The sequence below is a fragment of the Psittacula echo genome, assembly GCF_963264785.1.
Source record: "Psittacula echo genome assembly, chromosome: 5".
NCBI classification, from domain to species: Eukaryota; Metazoa; Chordata; class Aves; order Psittaciformes; family Psittacidae; genus Psittacula; species Psittacula echo.
The window spans coordinates 60,221,719-60,245,503 of record NC_137739.1 but is presented as its reverse complement, the minus strand read 5'-3'; the positions used below and the strand labels follow the sequence as shown (position 1 = coordinate 60,245,503).

The 23,785-nt window shown below is 39.0% G+C and overlaps 1 protein-coding gene across 2 annotated transcripts in view; it reads left to right on the top strand.

Annotated features, from left to right (window-relative positions):
- Positions 1-297: 297 nt before the first annotated feature.
- The window catches only part of TTC7B (tetratricopeptide repeat domain 7B), a gene marked incomplete at its 5' end in the record, with an annotated part of 147,654 nt that continues 124,166 nt past the window's right edge, over positions 298-23,785 (top strand). For both annotated transcript variants that reach the window (XM_080617488.1, XM_080617489.1), the window contains 3 exons: positions 298-418; positions 17,094-17,248; positions 18,392-18,560. In XM_080617488.1, coding sequence (XP_080473614.1) covers positions 298-418; positions 17,094-17,248; positions 18,392-18,560 — 445 coding nt within the window. The remainder of the gene's footprint in view (positions 419-17,093; positions 17,249-18,391; positions 18,561-23,785) is intronic.

The window sequence follows — 23,785 nt, the reverse complement described above, 5'->3', positions numbered from 1 at the left end:
CGGTATCAGGGCTGTCCCCCGGCCGACGCCGGACGGGCGGCGGGACCCGGGACCCTTCAACCGCGGGCTGCCCCCGCCTCCTGGCTCCGCCCCGCGCTGCCCCATCGCTGCCCGGCAGGTGGCGCCATTCCCGCCAGGCGGCCGCCAGCGCGGCGCGGGCCGCAGCTCTCGAGTTCCGCCGCTCCAGCCGCGCCGCCGCCCAGGCGCCCGGTGCCTCCGCCGGCCTCTCCCCGCCCCCCTCCCCTCCCCTTCCCGCCGCCCCGGCCCCTTTCCCCGCCGGGGCCCATCGGCCCGGCCATGGCCACCAAGAAGGCAGGCTCGCGGCTGGAGATGGAGATCGAGCGGTGCCGCTCGGAGTGCCAGTGGGAGCGGATCCCCGAGCTCGTCAAGCAGCTCTCGGCCAAGCTCATCGCTAACGGTGCGGCGCAGGGCGGGAGGCGGCAGGCTGCGGCTCAGGGCCCGCGGGAGGCGGCCGCTGGGGCTCCTGGGCCCGGCAGGTGCAGCCTGGCGGGCCGGCGGGAGAGGCCTGCGGGCCGCCCCTGGGGCAGCGGAATGCGGGGGCCGTTGAAGGGGCGAGGAGCGGGTTGGAGAGGTGCGGCACAGAGCTGGAGCCCTGTGGAGGGCGGCGGGAAGGTGGGCGCCTCGGAAATCACACCCGGGCGAAGAGCTGGGGCGCGCAGCCCCGCCGAGCACACCTCTGGTGCTGGGGGGCCGCATCACCTCGCCGGCAGCGAGGCCCTGTGTATTGACGTCCTGAGCTGCTGAGCAGTCTGATGTGTTATCGTGAGCGTTGCAGTTTTGCAGGCACACATGCTGACAGCATGCATAAAGCCCTAAATGTCCTTACGTCTTCTGTGTGCAGCCGAGGTGCCTGTACACCATGTATCCTATGAAGGCTTTTGCCTTCTTCCTTAAAAACATACCTCAGTAATATAGTGCAGCTTCATTTATTTCCTTGTAAAAACTATGAATGGTTTGCTTGGTCTCTTATTTCTTGTATCACAAACTTTTACATGTTTAGCTGAAGGGGTTGAAAAGCAGTGGCTTCGTTTTGAGGTATGGAAGTGCCTGATGAACAAGGGAGCTGCAGGGAAGTTCTCTTTGGCGTGGGTGCCTTCATTCTGTGTGTGGTAAAAGACACGGGCATAGCGTCTACCTCTCCAGGCTCACTCATCTGCTGAGGTGGACCTGAGAAGAAGAAGAAAGAAGTAAACTCTGCAGAGACAGAACTTGGGGTGAACTCAGAGGTGATAACACAGAGAGAGGATGAGGTATCAGGTTGGCATCACTGGGAGCGTGTTGTGAAGGCAGTGATAGCTTTGCACATTCAGGTATGGAGGAAAATGGCATGAGTCAGGTGTATAGAAATACAATTAAAAGAGGAAAAACCTGAATTAAGGGGAGACAGTGTAAGAATAGATGTCTGGATAGTAGATAACCTTACATGTGTTGGCCTTAAGAACAACTGTGTGATGATCCTGAAACACACTGGTATTACACTAAAAATAAATGCAAGTGAAAAAGTGGAAGGCATTATGTTTAATTTAAGGATGGTCTTCATTTGATTATAAACTATGAACTAGTCAGAGATAAGTTCAAGCAAAGGCAGGCTGACTGGTTCAGAAGCATGGCCTTCATAGTTTTAAGATGTACTAAGGTATTGCAGACAGGGAGGGAGACCTAGGCGGAAGATGTTATTGGCAGTTTGACTTAAATTTCTCTGACCTGGGTACTTTTTACCTAAGTGGAGCATATCAGAGAAGATTATAGTAACTTTACACTTCAGTGATTTTCCTATTATGGTATCTTCTAGATTCTGTACCAGTCAAAATATAAATTATTGAAGCATCTCCTGACTTTAAAACATGGGCAAGTATCACTTGCGGATTTTGTCTCTTTCTGACAGCACAGGAATGATTAAATCGATGTCTGTGGCTTCCAAGTTCTAGCTAACTTGAGAATGTCAACAGTCAGTAAGTTAAGTGAGCGTAAGAAATTCTTCTTTTGTAGTGGAGTAACACAGGAAGAGAGTAATTTATTTAATGAAATACATGCCCCTGCTGTTGAAAGCGTCTCAAAATATAAGTTTGTATTTTAGATCCTGGTGTACAGGTTGCAGGCCAAGGTTATCAGCTAGTGAGACTATGCAGGAGAGGCAATGCATCTGTTATTCCTATGAAGAGAGATATGAACTGAAAAGTGCTCCAATGTGTATCCCTGTTGTCAGTTAATCTGAAGCAATTAATGGAAGATAAAGTACCCAGAACTTTACCGCTTTCTTTTGTAGTAAAATTCAGTTTTTATTGGTTTGCCAGGGAATTGGCTCTGACTCTTAAATCTGAAGCATTTTAAGTGAGGATATCAACATTGCTAGGAATAGGGTTTATTGCTCTTGAAACACAGATGGGAAGTAATCCTTTGGGGAAGCTCTCTGGTAATCTCTTCAATCTTGTACTGTTTCAACTGAGAAGACCGTAGCTTTACCTGGACTTAATTACACCTCCTGTTTGGAAATGGGTATTGGAGAACTTGACAGAAATTTTGATGGGCTGGATTATTTTTTGGGCTGTGTTGCATTGATACAGTATTTCCTATTATCAAGTTCCCATCCCTTGAATCCTGCAGCCCAAATTAGATAGAGGAAGAAATAAATAGCAATGACAGCTCCCAGGATGAAGGTCTGTGTGGATGCATAAGGCAATAATATATACTTATGGAGAAGTGCAGCACTTGGGAGGTGCAGTATTTTGAGTGGACTTCATTATTGTATTTTTTTATGCTATTTTGTTCTGCTAATGGATCCTATCTGCTCTATAATAGAATTAGGAATGTGTATAAAACCTGACAGTGGATCAGTATAAGTAATAATAATAATAACAATAGAAAATATAAATGACAGCTTATGCAGGATTTTGGATGTGCAGAAATGATGCTTACTAGAACCAATTTCTGTATCTGATGGATTGCATTTGAAAGTCTTCGTGAGCTTTCTGAACTTTAAGATAATCAGGAAAGAGAAATGTTAATGGATTGGTCACTGCCTTTGCTATTCTATAAGTAGTAGTCACAAGTTGGATCATGGAAAATATTTGCTCTGTGTCAAGACTGTGACTTGCACTGTTTTTCACAAAGGATAGACAGATGAAATCAGGGTCTTTAGCCTAACTCAGAATTGTTAGGCACTTAACCCAGTTTGTATTACATTTCTCGCCTTCAGAACCAGGACTCAGCAGCAGTAATGAGATTCGTGTCAGGTAACACAAATCTCTGTTTGAGCTCTTGCTTCGTCAGCATTCCCATAAAAGATTGGGTCAAAACTGTTTTGTGCAGGTATGGTGGCTTAGCCTTGGCTAACAGCAAATGCCCACCCAGCTGCTCAGTCTCTCCCCTTCCTAAGTGGGGCAGAGGCAGAAAATAGCATGAGAAGACTTGTAGCTTCAGATAGAGAGGCAGACCACTTACTAATTACTGTTGTGGGCAAAACAGGCTTGACTTGGGGAAAATTAATTTAATTGGTTGTCAATTCCTGTACCCCTCCCTGCATGGTGTGGGGTTATAGTTATTGTGAGGTAGTTTCTTTCTGCTGCTCCTACCTTCTCACTTCCCACTGCTCTGGTGTGAGCTCCTCATTGGCTGCAGTTCTTCAGGGAAAAAATCTGCTCTAGCACAGGCTGTCCATGTGCTGTGGTTCCTTCAGGGCATATTCACCTGCTTGAGCTTGAGTCATCCCCACCTGCAGTGGTGGATATCTGCACCTCCTCCCCCTCATTCTCTGACCTTGGTGTTCCCTTCTCCTCTCTGTGACATTTTCTGCCCTTCCTGAAGTAGCCTTTTCCAGAGGTGCTGAGCTTTGCTCAGGGGCTCAGCTGGGTTCTGTGTCTGTTGGAGCCAGCCAGGCTGGGACAGGGCACCCCCTGCCTTCTTGCCATAGGGGCCACTCCTGCAGCTACTACTGCCAGAGGCAGTTTATCACTTGCTGTACCTCACATAGAAATCATCATGCTACTCTGAGATACTTGGCTAATCTGTAGGCTGTTTTGTTGCAAGAAGCGTGCCATCCTCAAGTGTTCACATCCTGAGTATCACTTCTTAAATGGAACTGAGACAAACCCCAAGTTATTAGAAATAAAATCTTAAAGCAGTTTTAACTAATGAAACTTCTTGAGTGTTTCCAGCTACTTTAGCTAACTGAAAAAGGTTTCTTCTAAGAAAATAATCTGAAGAAATATTGATTGTGTTTGTTGTATTTTGTCCAACAGTGCAAATGAAATGCATGGAGGTGAAGCACAGTCATGAGAGTTAGCAAAAGATCCAAGTACAGAATTACTTGTTCACAGATTATTGGAAGAGGTTAGATAGTAAATGCTGGATATCTGAAATTAATGGAAATGTATTTTAAAGTGCACCCAGAACTGGGAAACAATGGTCATAGGATTCTTTCGTATTTTAAGCTAGTCTGGATGGTCTACTTTATTAAATAAAGGCCTTAATCCTTAGGAGAACCTTGTACAAGTTTGTCTTGGAAAACTTGGTTTGCATCAAAAACACAGTTGTGTGAATGAAATGCAGCATGCTGTAAGAGAGATATTTTCTCCTAAGTTCACAGTTTAGTATAGCAGTCCCCAAAATAGCTAGTGATGACCTCAGTGCTTTGGTGTTGGTGTTCACATATATTTGAAATCCCTTTTTTTTTTTTTAATTAAAGGATTTATTTTAAATTTAAGAGATCTGTAAAGTTGCTTTTCTGGAATATTGAAAAATAAGGCCTATGAAGTACCAGTGATGATTCTTTTTCAGTAAGTTTTTCGTAGCACGTTGGTCTTACAGATAACTCATGCGTTTTATTCAGGTGTCCAGGTTTGTGAGGACTGTATTTTAAAACCTCTCTGCAACAGTTTCACTCAGAGCTTTGTAAATTGGGATTCTCAGAGTGCCTGGGATTTTGTGGTGTTTGAATGATAATTTTGGAAGCTAGCAGTCACATTTCAAAGCTGATTGCGAGTTTAATGAATTTTTGATGAAACAGTAGCATCTCGAAGGAAGTGGCTACAATGGACTTCAGTATGAAGGTTGTATCTGCTCTAATGTTTTCTTTCCTTCCTTTGGAAATACAGCAAGAAAACCTTAGGTCAGCTCAGTGGCAAGCTGAATGGATGAAATAAAGGATCCATGAATTTCCACAGGTATTTCCGGCTATTTATTGTTGCTGCAATCAGAACATGACCTTGCTCAAGTTCAGTGAGATGTATGACTCTGTCTAGAAAACCACTGAGGAGATGAATTTTTATAGTTCAAGTGAGGTAGAATGTTGTAGTTCTGTGGAAACCTCAGCCAGTGTGAAATGCTGCATTACTTGAAAAGCAAGGGAAAATGCACTCCCTGGAAGTTGTTGGATCTATATGCTACCAAGAGCATTGTGACATTAACATGAAAACAGAATGTTACCTATAGGTATCAAGTTTGCTAATGGACATACACCAGCCTTTTAACACACTGCTTTCTTACCAATTGGATTTCGTGCTACCATTGCTATCCCATTTCTGTCCCATTTCTGTTTGTTGTTTTGTGTGTGATGTTTTTTCTGGCTGCCTTTCCTCTCAACACCTTGTTTCTATAATTTCCTATTATATCTTTCCTCACATTTAGCCTTAAAGGAAGCAGAGAGGAGTTAGGAGCAGAGTAGGAAAACCAAAGGATCAGAAAGTATTTTACATGTCTATTTCCTATTTGTCACTTTCTATGCTGCTTCTGTATCTGGATATAAGTAGGACATAAAAATAGAAACATTTTACCAGTTTACATTTGGTTTGTTTCCTTGTGAAATACAAGACCTCAGGTCATAGAATCATAGAATAGTTAGGGTTGGAAAGGACCTTAAGATCATCTAGTTCCTAAAGCTTATCTTTTAGTAAACCAGGGATTTCTAAACCTCTTGGTACTCATGCCTTACTTAGAAGGTGTTTATCAAATTTGTTTGTTTTTTATACGTGTCTTGCAACTTACGTATGTGAAGCTTTCTGAAGAGACTTACATCTCTACCAGAAAAGTTTGCAGACCATGATGTGACATGCCATTTGCATTTCCACTTTTGTGGAAATGAAGCTCTCTCTTCATTTGTTATCTTTTTTGTTTTTTCTTCTGCTTTTTTCACTATCATATTTACAGAACAAGCTACCAAGGACGCACATTTTTCTGAATGAAGACGAAAGATTGTAGCAGTACTAAGATGTGTTGTCTTATTTTTTGACTGACAGCTTTTTCTCTTCAGATAGCCAGGGGTGTTACAACAGTGTAAGTGATGATGTAGATCTGTTGTTTGTATTCCAACTGACTTGTCATCTGGAAGAGAAAATGCTAGCCTAGTCAGTATGATTTCAGAAGTAACCAGACTGGTCTAACACCTTGCTGCTGTGGTGTGGAGGAGCTGTTTCTTCCTATCTTTAGTTAAGCTGCTCCTTCTCTGTGCAGTTCTCCTGGTTATGTGTTCTGGTCTCTTGTGTAGACAAGCACCAGAGGTGGAATTTACTGTGCTGCGACAGCAGAACCCCTGTATTCCTCTTACTGGGGTTAGTTTCTGCAGGCTTACTGAGCTGGTTTGCCTCCCACAAGTGTCTGAAGAGTATAGGAGACAATGGAATATGAACAGTGGCAGCAGCCACTGTTCACAGTGAAAAGCAAAGACGAGATGGACTTTCTTCTCCCACTGTGAGAAAAGCATGTAATTGGTCTGAGTGGAATAAACTAAATATTTCTGGGAATTTGAAGCTTATGGCTGCTTACATTTATAAGGATAGTTCCATGTATTATAAATGTAATTATTTTAGAAATTAGATACCTCACATGTTAATGTTGGGTGGGCTGCACTCAATTGCTTTGTGTTAAAGTTATAACAAGAAATTACAGTCTGACTTACCAGTGCATAAGTACTGGTATATGTCTGTGTTATAGCTGCGCTAGGTTCCTTTAACCTAACTTCAAGGGTTAAAGATTAGTATTAACTTTGCTATAGGAAAACAAGTTCATTAGCATAAACTCAGGATCATTGATAGCACTTTCTTGAGTTTGATTTTGATTTTGATTCGCATGATAGTAAAGAAGGGGGCAGAAGGTCCTTAACCATGCCAAATCTGGGTCGTTCCCCCTCCTCTCAAATCTGTCTTGTAAATAATCAGATTTTAGAATTTGATGGTTTAATTCCCTGCATTTTTATTCTGCACTGAACACGATTTAATTGTTGATTTGATAAAGAGTGACTGAAGACTTGTAAAAAGCAAGGTGGCAGCATGTTGAGTTAAATTGGAGGGGGTGAGGATGTCTGGCTAATAGTTCTGCATTTGTTGGTAGCAAGTCCTTTAATCATTGGAGAGTGTTTGATCTCTGCTCCAGGCTCTGGAGGAGGAGTGCTGAATCTGGACATTTCTATGGTGTCAGCAAAAGTGTGGTAGATGCATAATGGTAGTTGTTAGTGAACTCCTCTGATCAGAGATGTTATCAGTTGCTCTGTTGCTTCAAGAGTTGGATAAGTTTCTGCAAGTTCCCACCCCACTGATGATTTGTCTATGACTGGTATGGTTCCACTCAAAACATGTATGCCTAGACAGTAATCCTTTACTATTATCTCATTTTATCTTCAAGAGAAGGGAATGCATCTGTCAAATTTGTACTGTACTGCAGTGCAGCTGTTTGGTACAGCATGAACAAGAGCTACGGTCCTCATGACATGGTTTGGTTTTGCCTTCCATCTAAATTGTCTCTAATTGGTTTTTTTTTTAATTGTTAGTAGCGACAGAAAAACTGGTTTGTCCTTTGAGAAACAAACAAATCATGTCAACAAGCAAGATTGAAAAGAATTCCTCACTACCACAGCATGCGCTTTCCCTGTGTTCCAAGTCACTCTTTGATCTTTGTAACCTAAACAAAACATAAAGAAGCTAAATTTTGATCATTCTCCTTCAGTGTGGTTGCTAGAACTGTTTCCAGTTAGACACCCAAAGATGATGTCGATCCTGCTTCCCACACTTCATGCTTACCAGTCTTGTATATGGTTTTCTTTGTTTTGCATTGCATTTGACTGAATGGGCTATGTTTAATTCAAACATAAAATTATCAATAATCTAGACAATACATTGCAGTTGTCCTGGTTTTCCTGGCTTGAGTATTTACTGTTCTGATGGTCTTAACATTTCACAAAATTTGGGTGCTTGAATATTAAAAAAAAAAAAAAAAAAAAAGACATAAAAATAATACAATTTGAAGTAATTGCTGCAGTTTTCTGTTCTTAATATAAAAATTAAATAAATTTCTGTAGTAATGGTGCTTTGGAAGTAGAGTTTATATATATGCATAAATAGTCTGGAAAGCCTGTAATGTTTTTCTTCAAAGCAAGTTTTGGCTGTCAGGCAGGAAAATTACCTAGATACTACATAGCTGTACAGTAAAAGGATGCCATGCTCCCTGTGTACTTAAGAGGCAGAGGAGTGAATGACCATGTATAATTAAAGGCATTAATAAATAGACGTTTCTCTGAGCAACTGACTTCTGGTGTTAGGTGCCTATTGTCTGCATTAGTCTGCAGCCTTTCTGCTAGTAGTGCCTGTCGGTTTGCACATGTTCTTTAGCTGCTCTTCTACCATCCTCAAAGACCTGACTGACAAGATCATGGGTAACCTGCTCTAGTCTTGCTTGGAGCAAGGGTGTTGGACTAGACAATCTCCAGAGGTCCCTTCCAACCTCAGTCATCCTATGATGCTGTGAATTCTTGCTACTTAGTGGCCATTAATGAAATCGTAAGTGACGTCTGAGTATCCATGTACTGTTTCTCTTTTCTTTAATGTAAACCTTGTATAAATGTAAAAAATACGTTTAGCATTTAAGTAACTTCTGGTCAGAACTACTTGAATGAGTACTTCAAGGCTTCTACTAAGAGGTGCAGCCAATACTCGTAATGACTGCTACATGCATTATGAACAAAGCAGATGTTTTTGTTTTAAGTGTATGGTCAACTTGTTCCCTGTTAGAAAACACGTGTTTCATGCTGTTTCTGCCATGTGAATATGAAATCAGCTCTCGATCCAGGTTTTCCAGATCCTCCTCTGGAAGAAATCACTATTTCAAAATGGTCTTCTCTAATAAATGTTCTGTGGGATGCTGTAAGATTTTTCTCTTCTTTAGCTGTTTTTACAGAAACAAGTCTTATAAGGAGCAGCTGAGGGAACTGGGGTTGTTCTGTCTGGAGAAAAGAAGGCTTATTTCTCTCTACAACTACCTGAAAGGAGGTTGTAGCAAGGTGGCTGTTGGTATATTCTCCCAAGTAACAAGCAATAAGACAGGAGGAAATGGCCTCAAGTTGCACCAGGGGAGGTTTAGATCAGGTATTAGGAAAAATTTATTCAGCAAAAGGGTAGTCAGGCATTGGAACAGGCTGCCCAGGGAAGTGGTGGAGTCACCATCCCTGGAGGTATTTAAGAGGGCTAGATGTGGTCCTTAGGGACACAGTTTAGTGGTGGACTTGGCAGTGCTAGGTTAGTGGTTGGACTTGATATTCTTAAAGGTCTTTTTCAACCTAAAAAAATCTCTGCTTCTATGATTTACTCTGAAATTTTTGCCTGGATACTGTATGGAACAATTGACCTCTTTGGGATCAAAAACCATCCAACTCCTGGATAGAAATTCCTTAGTTTGTTTTTCAGGTTTAGCCATAACAATAGTCCAAACTGCTTTAGGAAGTCTGAGGAAAAATCCTCTCAAAATGATGTAACATGCAGCCCTTCAGATACTCTGAACCTTCAGTTTTGCCTTTAGAGAGAATAAAAGTTTTAGGGTTTGAGTAGGAGGGGTTTCCTTTCTCACTTCCAAGCTAATTTCTCTCTGGGAAGATTTGAAGCACCAGAACAGAGATTAAAAGGAAATCAACTTGCTGGAATCCTGCACATCAACTTACGGTCCCATTGGTATACTGGAAATCTCATAATTGTCCTCTTTCCCCTTGACCCTTTCCTCCCTTATTGTTTTTTCAATTATTATTTTTAGTCCTGACTTAAGACTTGAGTTTTCTATATCTTTCTCTGTCTGGAATCCAGTACAGGACACGTGAAGCAGCAGCATCTTCTGTGCTCACAACTTCATCTACTTGATATCACCTCATGTGAGATCAATCTTTATTTGAAACTAATGATAACTGTGATCTTTTGACTTCAGTGCATTTGGATAATTATGCTTTTTAAGAGTCAGAAATATATTACTTGAAATAATGAAGATTTTGGTAGAGAGTGGGTGAAGTGATACAACATGCTTCTAGATTTTTATCTGCTCGCAAGGAAAGACTGAAATTTGTTTGGCCAGTCACCTCTGATTCTGTAGCTGGTTTGCTCTGTATTTCATATTCCTAAATACTTCGTCTTAAAATTAAGATCCTCCATGCTTGAGTCTGAGGTTGAGCCTCTTTGCTTAAGTCTTTGTGGTAGGAGATTTTGTCGTAGTTCTGCACGTTTTTCTTGCAGCTGTGTTGTTCAGAAGAGAGTGAAATGAAATACTAAAAATAATTATTTTAATCTATGCTATTTGGCATATAATGAAGAAAGCACTGATTTTCCCCACACTTTTTTACACTTCAGATGTTGAGCTGTTGAGGGTCCATAATATGTAGCTACTGTTGTTAACAGAGGATCATGTGTATTCTTGCCAGTGTAGCAAAGCAGTATGACAGAGGTGTTTCATGTGGAAAAACATCTTGTGCGTGGAACCTTTATATCAAGATCAGGGTTGTTGATAGTTGTCACAGAGGTGATAGCAACTATGGTATCTGTGAGAGGCATGTTTGCATTGTACCTTTACAAGTATTTCCTTGTGATGTTAAAAATACAGCTGAAATATGTAATTATCAGGCCCTTTAAAAAAATATTATGTTTATTGCATTAACATTAGGAACACTTCAGAAACCACATAGATAGTATTGTGGCCTAGATAACCTTCAGTGTTTTGCTTTAGTTTTTATCCAAGACTGTTGAACCATCACAGGAAGGGTGATAGTTTAACAAGGCAGCTGTTTGGTACCCTACAGAACAACCGATAGCAGGTTCATTGGTTCTGTTGAGAAAACTTAATCGTTCACTATGGATGTATCTCAGTGTACTCTGGAATTGAATTAATTTTTTAAGTCACCTCTTGGAGAAAGAATTGCCAAAGAATTGCTCCTAACCTGTGTTCAGTTAGGGCTTTTATTTTTATTCAGTTTTTTCTTTTTGAACTGTGTGCAGTGTTGCCATTCTTTCCTTTTAATCCCCATCTCTCTAAAGTTACTTTTAGAAGTGAATTTAGAAGTACATATTCCTCTCACCTAGCCTGCTGACAACACCTGGGTTCTTCAACAAATGCTTGGAGGTTGTAGTATCATTTATTTAATTATTATTAAGTGAGTATTTTGTAGTTTTGCCTGTAATGCAGAGGATGATTCAAGATGGACCATGGTTTTAAGCTAATAGTAATAAGTGTGCTTCATAATTTTTGACCCAGGATAAATGAAGACTAATCCTCTGTTTTAATTCTCTGTTTTTCTGCAAGTAACTGCTTTGGATCTGTATAGTGTGGTAACAGTTTTGCTTCAAAAGCAGATGTTAAAAATTGAGTAGCAAGGCAGCTGTCATTATGATATTTTTAGACACTATTTTACAGAGACACGTCATCATGTGTGTTTTTCCCCCACCTCGTATTTATGCCAGCTTTTATTCTCATTTTGAAGATGGTTAGGGTTGATCCATATTGCAAAGAGGGATAGCCTTGAACCACAAGGTTCTTCTCAAAGCATTTGGTATGAGTGTGTCTAAACTTTCTCTAAGTTGAAAGAAAACAGCTTGCATGTTTAGAAGTGTCTAGGTTTTTTACTTTTGCTTTAGTGCTAACAGAAATGGATGTTTCACCTAAAGCGTTCTTCATTTTGTCTTGCAGTTCCCAAGTGCTCAGACTTGTCTTTAGTTATAGGCAGAGGACAACCTATTGGGCAGGTGGATTATTTCAGTGATACTGGGATGTTGCAGAAACAGATGGGCAAGCCAGGCTGTCCTTGTCTAGTTAGGAAGTGGTTCTGCAATGCAGTTGTGATGTAAATTGTAAAGTATTCCGTAACTCTACCAAGCAATTGTTGTTGATGAACTTTTCAGCCGAAGAGTGGATGAATAAGTGGGAGTCTTTCCTTTGAGCAAGAATTTTATCTTGAACCATAACTATCTTAGTTTCTAAAACTGGTAAATTGGTTTCCTGGTATTGAAAACTGTTACAGTTGGTTTTTTTGGGTTTGGTTTTTTTTGGTTTGTTTTTTTTTTTTTTTTTTCTTCTGTAATGTCTAGATTGGCTGCAGGAATGCTAGCCTTCAAGGTACCTAAAAGACTTTACCCAATTTAGTTATGTCTTTATAAAGTGTCTCATAGAAGGATATAATCTAGATTACTCATACTGTGCTGGAAGAAAAAGATAAGCGATTTCTTCTCAAACATTATTTATTTCAGGATGTCTTAAGGGATAGCTAAATCTGATTAAAAACTCCACTAGAGCTATTGTTTCATAAGTGGCTTCTTCAGAAATGTCCATATAATTGGAATGTTGTTACAAGGACCATTGGGCTTGATCTCACTGACGTAGAATGGTTGACATGCCTCAAGCCACTGCTTTGTCGATAAAGCACTCTGACAGTCATAATTTGATTTAAAATTTTTTGCCAGTGTTTTCAGTTTGTTGCACCAACCAACTTACTTAGCAGATGAGTGACTCAGTAAATAACAAAATTCTGCTTTAGCAGCTTTTATGTTTTGCATTCTGTGACGACTTCTCTTCCAGTGTTAGTCACCAGCAGCTGAGTGAGTGCAGCACTTCTGTGATGAAAGTCAGTCTGACAGTAGCTCTTTCTCTTACTGTGCTGTCTCATGATATATAGCAATGATACAAGGAAAGGTTGAGTTGTGTTGTATGGATCACTTGGAACAGCTTTTGTTTTGATGTGCAATTGGATCATGGCTGTTGTTTTCTCCCACCTTTTCTCTGATGAAAAGTATGTGTAATACATGTTGCTGCACTGTGGCTGTCCCTAGCTAGTATATATATAGATCATTAGCTTTTCTAACTTGCATCAATGATGGAAAGAAAATATCTGGATGCTATAGACTACTTTGATTCTCAACTCAGGATGTCTGGATAATTTCAGAGTATGTGCCAGCATGAACTTAAAGTATTGCTCTTGCTTGAGTCCTGTCTTTAGTCAATATCCTGTTTTTTCAAGTCATTGTCAGAGAGAAGAAACTTACCTTAGGGTGGAATGGGAAAGATGAGAGAGGGAAGAGAGAGAGGGAGAGAGGCTAAATTTAATTTTCCAAAGGCAGCATCTTGTTTTTCTTCTCTCACTTTTTTCTAGTGCTGTGTCCAAGAGGAATAATCTTACAAACCTTCTGCAGAGAGCTGTGGATCTGTGTCTGTGCCTGTCTTGTTCTGTGGCTACACCCAAATGGATGAGAATTAGAACTTCTAGAGCTGATCTTCCTCTTTCTATGATGCAGCTGTTGAGCAACTGGAGTGTGGAAGGGAGTATGGCTACACTATGCTCTTGCATGTGCTAGTGCTTTTTTTGGTAATAAGCAAAATGGTTATTTTACCCTTTAATAATAGGAATAGTTTCAGCACTTTGTCTTAAGAATCTTAATTTCTCAGGGAGTACATTTTCACACCTAACAGTGCAAGGGTTTATTTCCTTTTTTCCTTAGTGTCTAACCTGTTCTTCAAGATATCCACTAATCTGTTGTAACCATCCAAACTTGTTGTTTCACATGCTTCCATAACAATTTTGCAGTTTATATAATAAATAAAACATCTCTGGCAGCTCATGCACAGTTTAACAGTGGTTTTTACCTGTCTTTTCATTTACTGTATTTAACTAAAGAAATGCTTGTTACAGGGATGTGGGCCAGAAGAATTTTTGAGACCTGCTTAAGGGAATGCATATGAGACGGAAGGCATTTGTGATACATTTTTCTTTGGAATGTTTGAAGTTCTGCTATTTGAAGTGTTGAAGAATGTCAATGATAGACTTCACTCTTCTCATTGCAGACAGCCTTGATGATATTTCAGCTCCCAAACCAAAACACTGGTTTTAGAGTGTTGTTTGGAGTCCTTGCTATATTTGGTGTTTGTATTTCCTCAGCCTTTGGAAATGAAGTTTGCTCAGTGAAGTGCTAAACTGAATAAAAGGAAAGAGGAATGTTGCTTGTTGAATGAAGTACTTTGGTTTGGATGAGTACAGATCAGGGAGGAAGTATCAAATTGCACATGCTTTAAAACTTAAGCAGTTTCACATATTTTAAACTGTTTCTAAGTTACCACTTAGCTTTAAAACTACAATTAGCAAAATGAATCTTCATTGTTCTTCTCCGAAGTAGGACATTACTATGCTGACCTCAAATATTATTTTCAAGGTCCACTCTTTCTTTTAATCACCTTTTTAAAGAGTCTCATAAACAAAAATTGTGTACTTGGAACACTATCTGGAGTCTTCTGAGTATTGTTAGTAAAATGCCTGTGCTGAAGGTCACCGCTTCATTCTTTGTAAGGCAAATAATTGCATCCTGTGAACGTGTTCTGAAGCACAGTTTTGTGAGTTTGGAGCAGGCCTCTGATCTCTGAGACACTTTCACTCAGCACATGTTAAACTCCTTACACCAAAGACTATCCTGCCTTGCATTGGTGTACAAAATCATCTGTCTTTTCTGTGCATGCAGTTTACACTCTGATTTTCAGAGATGGAACAGTTGCAGAAAGAGCAGTCCTAGAGAGTGTTGTGCTAAAGCTGTCTTTGAGCAGGGTGATGTTGGTTATAGTATCTGACTTTACTAGTTGTTTATAATAATACTGTGGCTATGCTAAGGAAATGTTGAATTTGGAATAAGGCTGGAAGGAAGGAGATTTGGTCAGTTTAATGTCTTGTTTAGTTTGCAGCTTGAAACTGAAGCTGTGTAAGCTGTTGGTTTTTATCAGTTATGCTCAGATTTCTGTTTGAAGGAAAAGAACATGCAGAAAGTAAATTGTAACAAAATAGATGCTGCATATGTTTGGCAATTAATGGATAATAAGATTTCATTGTTATACTTTAGCTGTATTATTGAGTAGTAGTCATTTATTTATTTATTTTGAACTGGCTGTTATATATCTTTAGTTGTGGGGGGTTTTGTTGGTTGTTTTTTTTTTTTTTTTTTTTTGAAGGTATTTGAAAGATGCCAAGTATCATTATTTTTTCAACTGTCTCTAAAGTAACAGTGCACCAGAAAGGTATTTTTCCCACTACCCCCTTCCATGTCTTTCAAGGAACCAATTTTTTTTGGCTAACATGTATCAAAGCTATATCCAGACTGCATTACTGGAGCGAAGATAAATTGAGCAGAATTAAAGACAGTTTAGGCAAAACAAAATGTGTATGAAGAGGCATAAAGGTGCTCTTAAAAGAAGAAAGTGTATGTAGAAAAGGATACTTCAGATTATTTGGTGTTGTCTGACCTAGAGATGAGATGAGTATAGCTGAAATATCATGAGAAACTTTGGTGGGCAAAGGAATGGAACTGTTACTGCAAATTTGTCTTTGATGAATTTGACAACTATGGTCTGAAAGCCAGAAAATTGAGCAGGCTGGTAACCAGGCTGCATCTGTGGCATGACTTGTCTTCATCTCGATGCTGACATCTTTCCCTTCTGCAGCAGTGTTTAAACAGTAAAATGTGAGTGAATGGTAGTTGAGAACAAAAAAATGTCCAGATTACTATGGATGTCTTCCCAAGAACACCAGATAAAAAGCATAAATGGAAAAAGAAGCATTCCCTTGATGCTTTTGCTATTTGTCTGGTCTCTTAAGCTCTCTGTTGAAGAAATTGTGGTTAAAGAATCAGCAGTTAGCTGAAGGTTTTAAGGGAAAAAAGATATTCTAGGTTTTTGTCTTTCTACTCGATAGGACATACTACAGAACCAGTCCTTATAGTTTACTGTATAATGACATTGTACATGGGTCATATACTAGTCCAACTGACATGAGACAGAAATTTGCTTTACTTTAAAGGTGAAATAATGATGATGCACTTATACTTCTGAGGAAGTAACGCTGACTTCTGCATGTCCTGGTCTTTCTGTCCATTTCCATAACCCATAATAACACAGTCCTAAAGGTTATAGGGTGCTGAGTACTTTTCTGATTATTAGCTTTTTGCCTTTCCGCTTTTTAAAATCTATTTTATTTATTGTTAGGTTATTTTGGGGGTTATTCTGACATTGTTTGCAGACAGTTGTCTTGCCAAGTCCCAGACAGCCATGTGATGATGTTTGCAGCTGTCTCCTCACCAGAGGAAGTACTCAACATGTTTCAGTAAAATGATTTTCATGGTCCTGGTAAGGGCAAGGTAGAGGATGACCAGTTTCTTGAATTTCAGCAAGTGTGCTACCTGCAGCTTTACTGGGCAGCCTGGTGTTATGTTCTGCCTTCATGTCTGAGAAGTGGTAGTAAGCCTCCTAAGAAATAGTGAGAATGATGAGAAATGCACTTTCATCCTGAAGACTTGGGATGGCTTAAGCCTTAGCAAGCTCCAAATGCTATCTACATTCTTACAGCTGAGATACAGTTGGTGATCAAAGACATCATGAGGGACAGGTAACTTTAAAGTAGTTGTATAAAAGAATCCAGTATTCTTATTTGAAACTGTATTTGTATCCAGTATTCATATTTGAAACTAAAATAAGTGTTTTGTGAAAAACACATCTTTTTTTTTTTTTTTTTTTGATAAAGTGAGTTTCGGAAGTATATCTTGTCATGTTCAGAAAGCTACGTACGGCTTTTGAGTTGTGTTGTTTCTTAAGGAGGAAGGGGAAAATACTGATTTCAGGTTAACGTTCTAATTCATTATAACACAGGAGACTTGATTCTACAACGAATCACATAGGTAAAAGATAAATTAAGAAGTAAAACAAAGTGCCTCGTGTCTTGTGTTAAATCTGAATTCAGGCAATGGCTGCTTCCACTGAAATGTTAGTAACAAAAAATGATTTCTAGTATTTCATGTGATTTTTTTTATTTACAGATGACATGGCAGAGCTTCTTCTTGGGGAGTCCAAACTAGAAGTATTTTTGAAGGAAAATGCTCTTAAACAGAGTAGTAGTCCACGGGGGCCCGGGCCAAAGCTGACTGAAGTCAGGAAACATCTCACGGCAGCGCTTGATAGGGGAAACCTAAAGGTATGTGTCAGTCTGAACAGGTATTAAAAAAGCTGAAATTGATTGGAGTACTCTGCTGATCATGGAGAAAAATGTGCAAAGTGCTTGTGTTTAATATCTCGTAATATCATTGCTATTCCTAGAAGATCATCAGCACTATGCTATTTCATGGCTCTTTGTGTCTTTGTGGACTTTTATTCAGCTAAATTTCCCAAATATTTTTCCAGTAGAAGAATAAGCAAATTGCTATTGACTTCTGGATGCTTAAGTGAAGTACTTAGAACCTGTTTTGTTGAAGTTTTTCTTGGAGTATATAACTATATTGTTCTCTGTAGTGCATTAAATAGAAGTGTTAAAAAATGCAAAATACTTCACAGATTTCTGTAGTGGTTTGAAATATTCAGAAAAGGTTCCTTAAGTTACGTTTGTGGGTGCAAAAAGTGAGGTTAATACTTGTGAGCGTTTTCTGCCGTAACATTTTGATGTTCTTAACCTTTCTGGCCCATCTTGTACTGAAGTATTGTTGTAGCCGCTCCATCACCTTATCCTTTCTGTACTCAATGTCCATCTTTCGTGAGCTAAAAAGAACCTTGTTTTACAGTCATCTGTAATGTTTTGTTTCCTGTGATTTGGGGGAGTATTAATTTCTCTTCCTTTTCTTTCTTCATTCTTCCATAAATCCTTTTTTTTTCCAAGACGTTTCTTCTGCCCTGATAGTTTGAAATCATGTGAATTAAATATATAGGGCGTGGAACATATATAATGAAGTTTTGATGCTGTGTTATTTTCCACTGTTCTAGTGTTAGAAAATCTCGTTGGAGGAGTTGTAATGATAGGTTGCTTTTAAATAGTTTTGTTACCCAGAAAAGCTGGATTCTGACTTAGAGGTATTTCTGATGTATGTGTAAATAAATATCTGAGTATATAAAATGACTGCTTTTCAGTAGCTTGATGGAGTGAGATTTTGTGGTTTCACCCCTTACCCAAGCTTCCCAAATATTACATGAAGGTAGAATTTTGTTGGTTTGATCTGTTACAAGAAATATCCTGAGGGATATTTCACAGTGAATATATACAGAAAACAGACCAAATAGTTATCATAAAGAATTAGGTGTGTTCTATCAGGAAAAAAAACCCAACCCTTTCTATTCCTCTTCCTTCTAGCCAGAATTCCTACAAGAAGCTAACCTAATTATGGCCAAATTAAACTATGTGGAAGGTGATTACAAAGAAGCTCTGAACACGTATGCCAGAGTTGGAGTTGATGACTTGCAGCTGACTGCAGTGCCACCATATAGGCTACGGATGATTGCTGAAGCATATTCTACTAAAGGTACGATTACTCTTTCCAGTATAATAATGTGGAAATATTTTTTTTTAATTTAATTCATAACTTGTCGAATATTAAAGAATTTTTTGGCATGGTGGAGTACCACATTTGCAGATAAATAAAAGTATGGCTTGGCTGCTTTAAGTTATTCAGCATTTGTGCTAGGTTTGAAAAGACTTGAAACTCAATTAATATTCTGACTGTGCTGCCACCTAATCAATTTCTTTAAAAGTGTATTTAAAAGTTCTTCCGTATGTAAATGTCCTAATAACTGTGGCTAGGTACTAGAAGTATTATCACTGTTGCTGAAAGGTTAGAGTTACAAAAGTAGTGCATTTTTTTTTTGTGCAGTTTTGCAGCTGCTGTGAGCAGAATTGGAGAACCTTGATTCTCGGTGATGAGTTTTACTGAATGTTAAAATGCTCAACCCAAGCTAAATTGCTTAACTAAACTGTTAATTGAGAAAAATAGTAATAACATGATAAACAGTGCATTTCTTATGCCGTTTTATTTCATTTTTTTCTTACATGAATATCTTAAAGAAAGCGAAGTTAATTTTTTTTTATTAGTCTGGTATAGTGAAAATTGTAATGCTGGCCTTGTGTCTTAAGGTGGCAGTGTCACTTCAGCGTAGAAAATTCATTAATAGACTAAGCAGGGTCATCGTATTGAGGGAAATGGCAGTTTGCATGCTGTAGGTTTATTAGGTTTAACTGTTTCTAAGTGTTTGCTTTGGTCTTCTGGTGTTTAAGCTTGGGTATGATTGGATATATACTTCTTGTTATGGCAAGAGGAGTTTCAAAGTCAGCAAATACCATTTATGACACTTCAATAGCATTCACCGACAACTGGTCAAGATTTGTTTCTAATATTAGTCTTGGAAGAGAGTGACTGTTTTCTACCAACACAGTCCTCTAGTAAATGTTCGATAAGCATATATAATTCTCTATAGCGATGTCAGGGAAATAAGAGAATTAACTGATAGCAGAGACACAAGGATGCTTGCGAAATCTGAGCAAATCAGATTCAAGTGGGAAGGGAGTGCATGTGGAGATCTTGTACATGACGGAAGTCTGCCCAGTTCTCTCATACAGCATCTCTGTGAGCTTTTTGGCAGTGTATGGTATGGGTAGACTTCCACTCAGCTTTGTGATATTTGGTTGTGTTTTGTTTTGAATCTATGAGGGTATCTGTTGAATTTGTCATGTTCTTTCCATGGAAATGCAATCTTGGACATGATCAACTTTAAGTACCTGAGTTTGCTTATATCTCCAAGGAATCCCTGTAATTTAACTGAATCTTTTTCCAGAACTCAGCTCTTCTGGCTCGTTTTTATTTGACCTTGTAAGGATATATAAAAATTGAAACATGAAGGCATCAATTTTGCAGGAAGGATTAGTAATACTGATTTTATTTACTGTAAAATTAGTTTTTAGAAAATAGCAAAATATGTATCTTTCCTACCCTCGAATATTTTGTAGGTTCAGCTTATTAAAAAAAAGGAGGGAGAAGAAAACAGGAGTGTCTTCTGCCAAGACACAGAGCAGTTTTTGCTTATGATTTCAAATGTACTTAAACATTTAAATCTGTCGTATAAAGCTTCATCTAATCTTGATCAGACTTCATTCGTTTGCTCACTTCTACTGGGTGACTGGCTACCAGTTTATGTGAGCAAACTGAGCAAACTATTGAGGATTTGTTGTTCTATTCGTGTTTGTAATTGTCTTCTTTTGTGATTATGTTCCCAGTTTGAATGGCAGATTTAATAGCACTTCTTCCCATGGTAGCAGGTTGCAAGAATGTTTTCATGTGTTTTAGCATGAAGTAGAAGTCAGAGCACTCCTAATTTAGTATTTGAAGTCCATATAAGTTTAGAGTAATTGATAGCTAAACAGTGTATATTTCTACCCATATAATTAATGTACAGTTAATTCTCACTTTCTTTCCCCTTCTGCAGGAGTTTCTTCTTTCTTATTGTAAGAGTGGACTGTTAAACTTTTCAGTCTGATTAAGTGTCTCTTTGGATGTGGCGAGGCTTGTACAAATACAAGCTAAATACAAGTTATTCTTACTGGGTTTTGTGCTTCCCTGCGATTTGTGTTTCTTCTTGCAAGTTCAAGGATAACCTGATTATGTAAAGATAAAATTCTTCTGGGTATTTAGGTTTTATTTCTTTGGCAGTCATGAAATTAGCACCATGTTATTAAGCAGTGAGGAACTCTTTGTGCTGCCGGTTGGCAAACATGAGCCTGGCTGCTCTATTCAGTGTGCCCACCTGCAAAGTGGCAGTTGAAGTTACCTGGTTTTTGTTGCCCAGTTTCAATCCAGTTTGAGGCAAGTACAGATCAAGTAAATTTGGAGTCTTGTATGCTGTTGTGTAGTGGTCTGAAACTGATGTACTTACCTCTGACAAAGGCATAGGGCAGATAACTAATGGCAGTTTTTAATAGCCTTCATTATTTTTTTTTTCTTATTTAAGGTGCGACCACCTCCATGCGCTTACTTCCTCAGCATAGCAAATTCAGGTTTCATTCATTTTGCTTTAAACCAAGGTTTCATTCTATAACCTCTGAAGTGACAGATTGAGTTGACATGCTTGTTCTTATATTGTTGTATCAGGGTCCTAAGGGAGCATGTTATGCTGTAGCTCTAGGCAGTTAACAGTTCACAAGAAGCCCTTAGAAATGACCTGCTTCCCATATGTCCCATCTTAGTCTTGCTTGTGGAACATATAAAGTATGTCTTTCTGTTCTTCACAGCAAAGGAAGATTCAGCATATGTGTATGGATGCAGCGAAGTGCAAAAATAGGTTCCAGGTCAGGTTCAAGCTAAATTTTGCTGGAGTTTTATCTATTGATTGCTGGAAGGAAGGGAAGGAACAGCAGTAGTGACAATTGTGAGGAGAAAAAGTAGAATCAGAACATAGCAGGGGACGTGAGATCTCCAAACGCTTGCTCTACTGTGGAGGGTGTGTATGTATTTATGTATGTATATATATATATGTGTATGCACACATATATAAATATACTTCTGTATGTATTTATGTTGTTAGAAAGTAGATGTGACAGAAATCAAAAGAGGAGTGTTCTTACTGCCTCTTGAGACTCTCCAAAAGTGAGTGTGTCTGAATGCATTATCTGTCAAGGCTGTTTGTAAACCTCACTGCAAAATGTTCATTAAATTACAATAGTCTTCATTAAAAAAGTCATCATTATTATATTCCAGAATATGAAATTTGATGTCTTTGTGCCCCTGCAGTCTTCAACTTCGAATAACTTTGTCATTAAACCAAAGAACTAAAGTCATCTACTGCCTGCAATGCACTTACAATTTTTTTTAATTACATAAATTGATCAAATGCATATGTACTTTTAAGAGAATGCTTTTAATTCTCTGTGCTTTTTATAGCTTTATGTGAGGACAGCATATTCAGAAGAATATAAGTGAGAGGCATAATATGGAATGATAGTAAGTCAAACAAAAGGGTTCAAAGGCTCTTAAAACCCAGCAAGGAAGATTAAATGATTGTTATTCTTTTCTTGGAAATGTCTAGTTAGTGAAATGCTGCTTAAAATCTTCCAAAGACAGCTTCTTGATAGCTTGGTCAAAATGCGACACTGTAAAATTTCAGTGAAATTCTAAGAAAATCCCATCAACATACTTCTGAAAACTTTCCCATTTCCTTTACACACAGCTCTTTGCCAGCCTGTGATGTGCAGGGAACCGCAGGGCCACGGTGCTGGAGCAGTGCTGGAAAGCGGTTGCTGTCTGTTGCTCCTCCTAGAGAAAATGTTCAAAATTGTTAGTGTGGTGATAAAGGCACTGCGGTATATCATCACACCAAGAAAAACTCATGCCCAGTTGATTGTAATTTTGAGGGGAAAAAAAAATTTTGGAAAGAAAGTTAAGGAATGAGACAAGTTTGGGGGTTTTGTGTGTTTGTTTCAGTTTTATTGGTGGTGGTGGTTTTTGGTTGTGGGGCTTTTTTGTGTTTGATGTTTGGTTTGGGTTTTGTTTGTTTGTTTGTTTGTTTGTTTTCCTCTGACTGCTCGTAGTGATGCTTTACCTTGAGTAGAAGAAGATGCAGGAGTGGTCTGATGAAAAGTTTGCTGCTGTGTCCAATAAGCAGACCAGCCATATGAATATGCATGAGGCAAAGCCTCAGAAACTTGATTATCATAGGTCAGCGCTCAGCACAGTTTAGATATCCCTCATGCAAAAGTTGTGAGGAGGTGACTTCCACATAGTACACATATGTAGTGTAATGCCAGCATGTTCCTGCCTTTCTCCACCATTCCCTCAAATTCTCAAGTCAAAATGAGATGTGTAGTGGAGGATGGTGTTTTCTTATGTGTTTTCTTTTCTTCATGGACAAGCATACAGCTTTGACCTTCCACTGATTTTTTTTTTTTTTTTTTTATTGTTTTGGTGCATGTACCTGTAGAACACAGTTCCAGATTAGGTCTAGTGTATTCTTTGCTTTAAGAAAAGAGCTGATTTTGATGCAGTGCTTCTGAGTAATGACTCTGTATGCGTATGGTAGAAGGTGTTGTGTGGGATAGAGTATTAATAAAATCATAGTTTTGATATTAAATAAAGAATTTTCTTAGATTCAGACCTACTTGAAGAAACTGAGTGGGGCAAATGTCATATAAAACATTGAAATGAAAAGATGGAGCTTTTCAAATCAATAGGCCACTTTAGTACTTGCAAAAACAAGAGACTACTTGTTTGAATCCGTTGGTTAGTTTTTCCCCCATCTGCTTTTAATTACATTTGACACTATAGCAGAGGAAAAGCATCCGATAAAGCAGTTTTCTGAAGCAAAATGCCTATGTTTGGAGGTGCCAGCTTATTTCAAGAGGGTGTCATGAAGGAAAAAGAAAGATGGACATAAAAGGAGGACATTGCTGAGGAGATGGGCAGGTTTGTGTGACTGTTGTCACGAAGTATTAGCCTGAAAGCAGGTGTAATAATGTTGCTGGCACCAGCTCCCAGAAGCTGTTGCCCTTCATTTTTCTGTAGCAGCACTTAGAGGTAGGTCCATTCCTGTGACCTACTGTCTTAATCTGCAGTTTAAAGAAGCAGCACAGTAAAAGCAGATTTTTTTTTTTTTCTTTTACCACAGATGTAGCTTTAACATTGGTCCCAGTTGTTAGAGCTGTCTTACACAGCAAGGACAAAGTTAAGAAATGAGGCAGGGGGAGGAATAGGGAAAGACAGTCTTG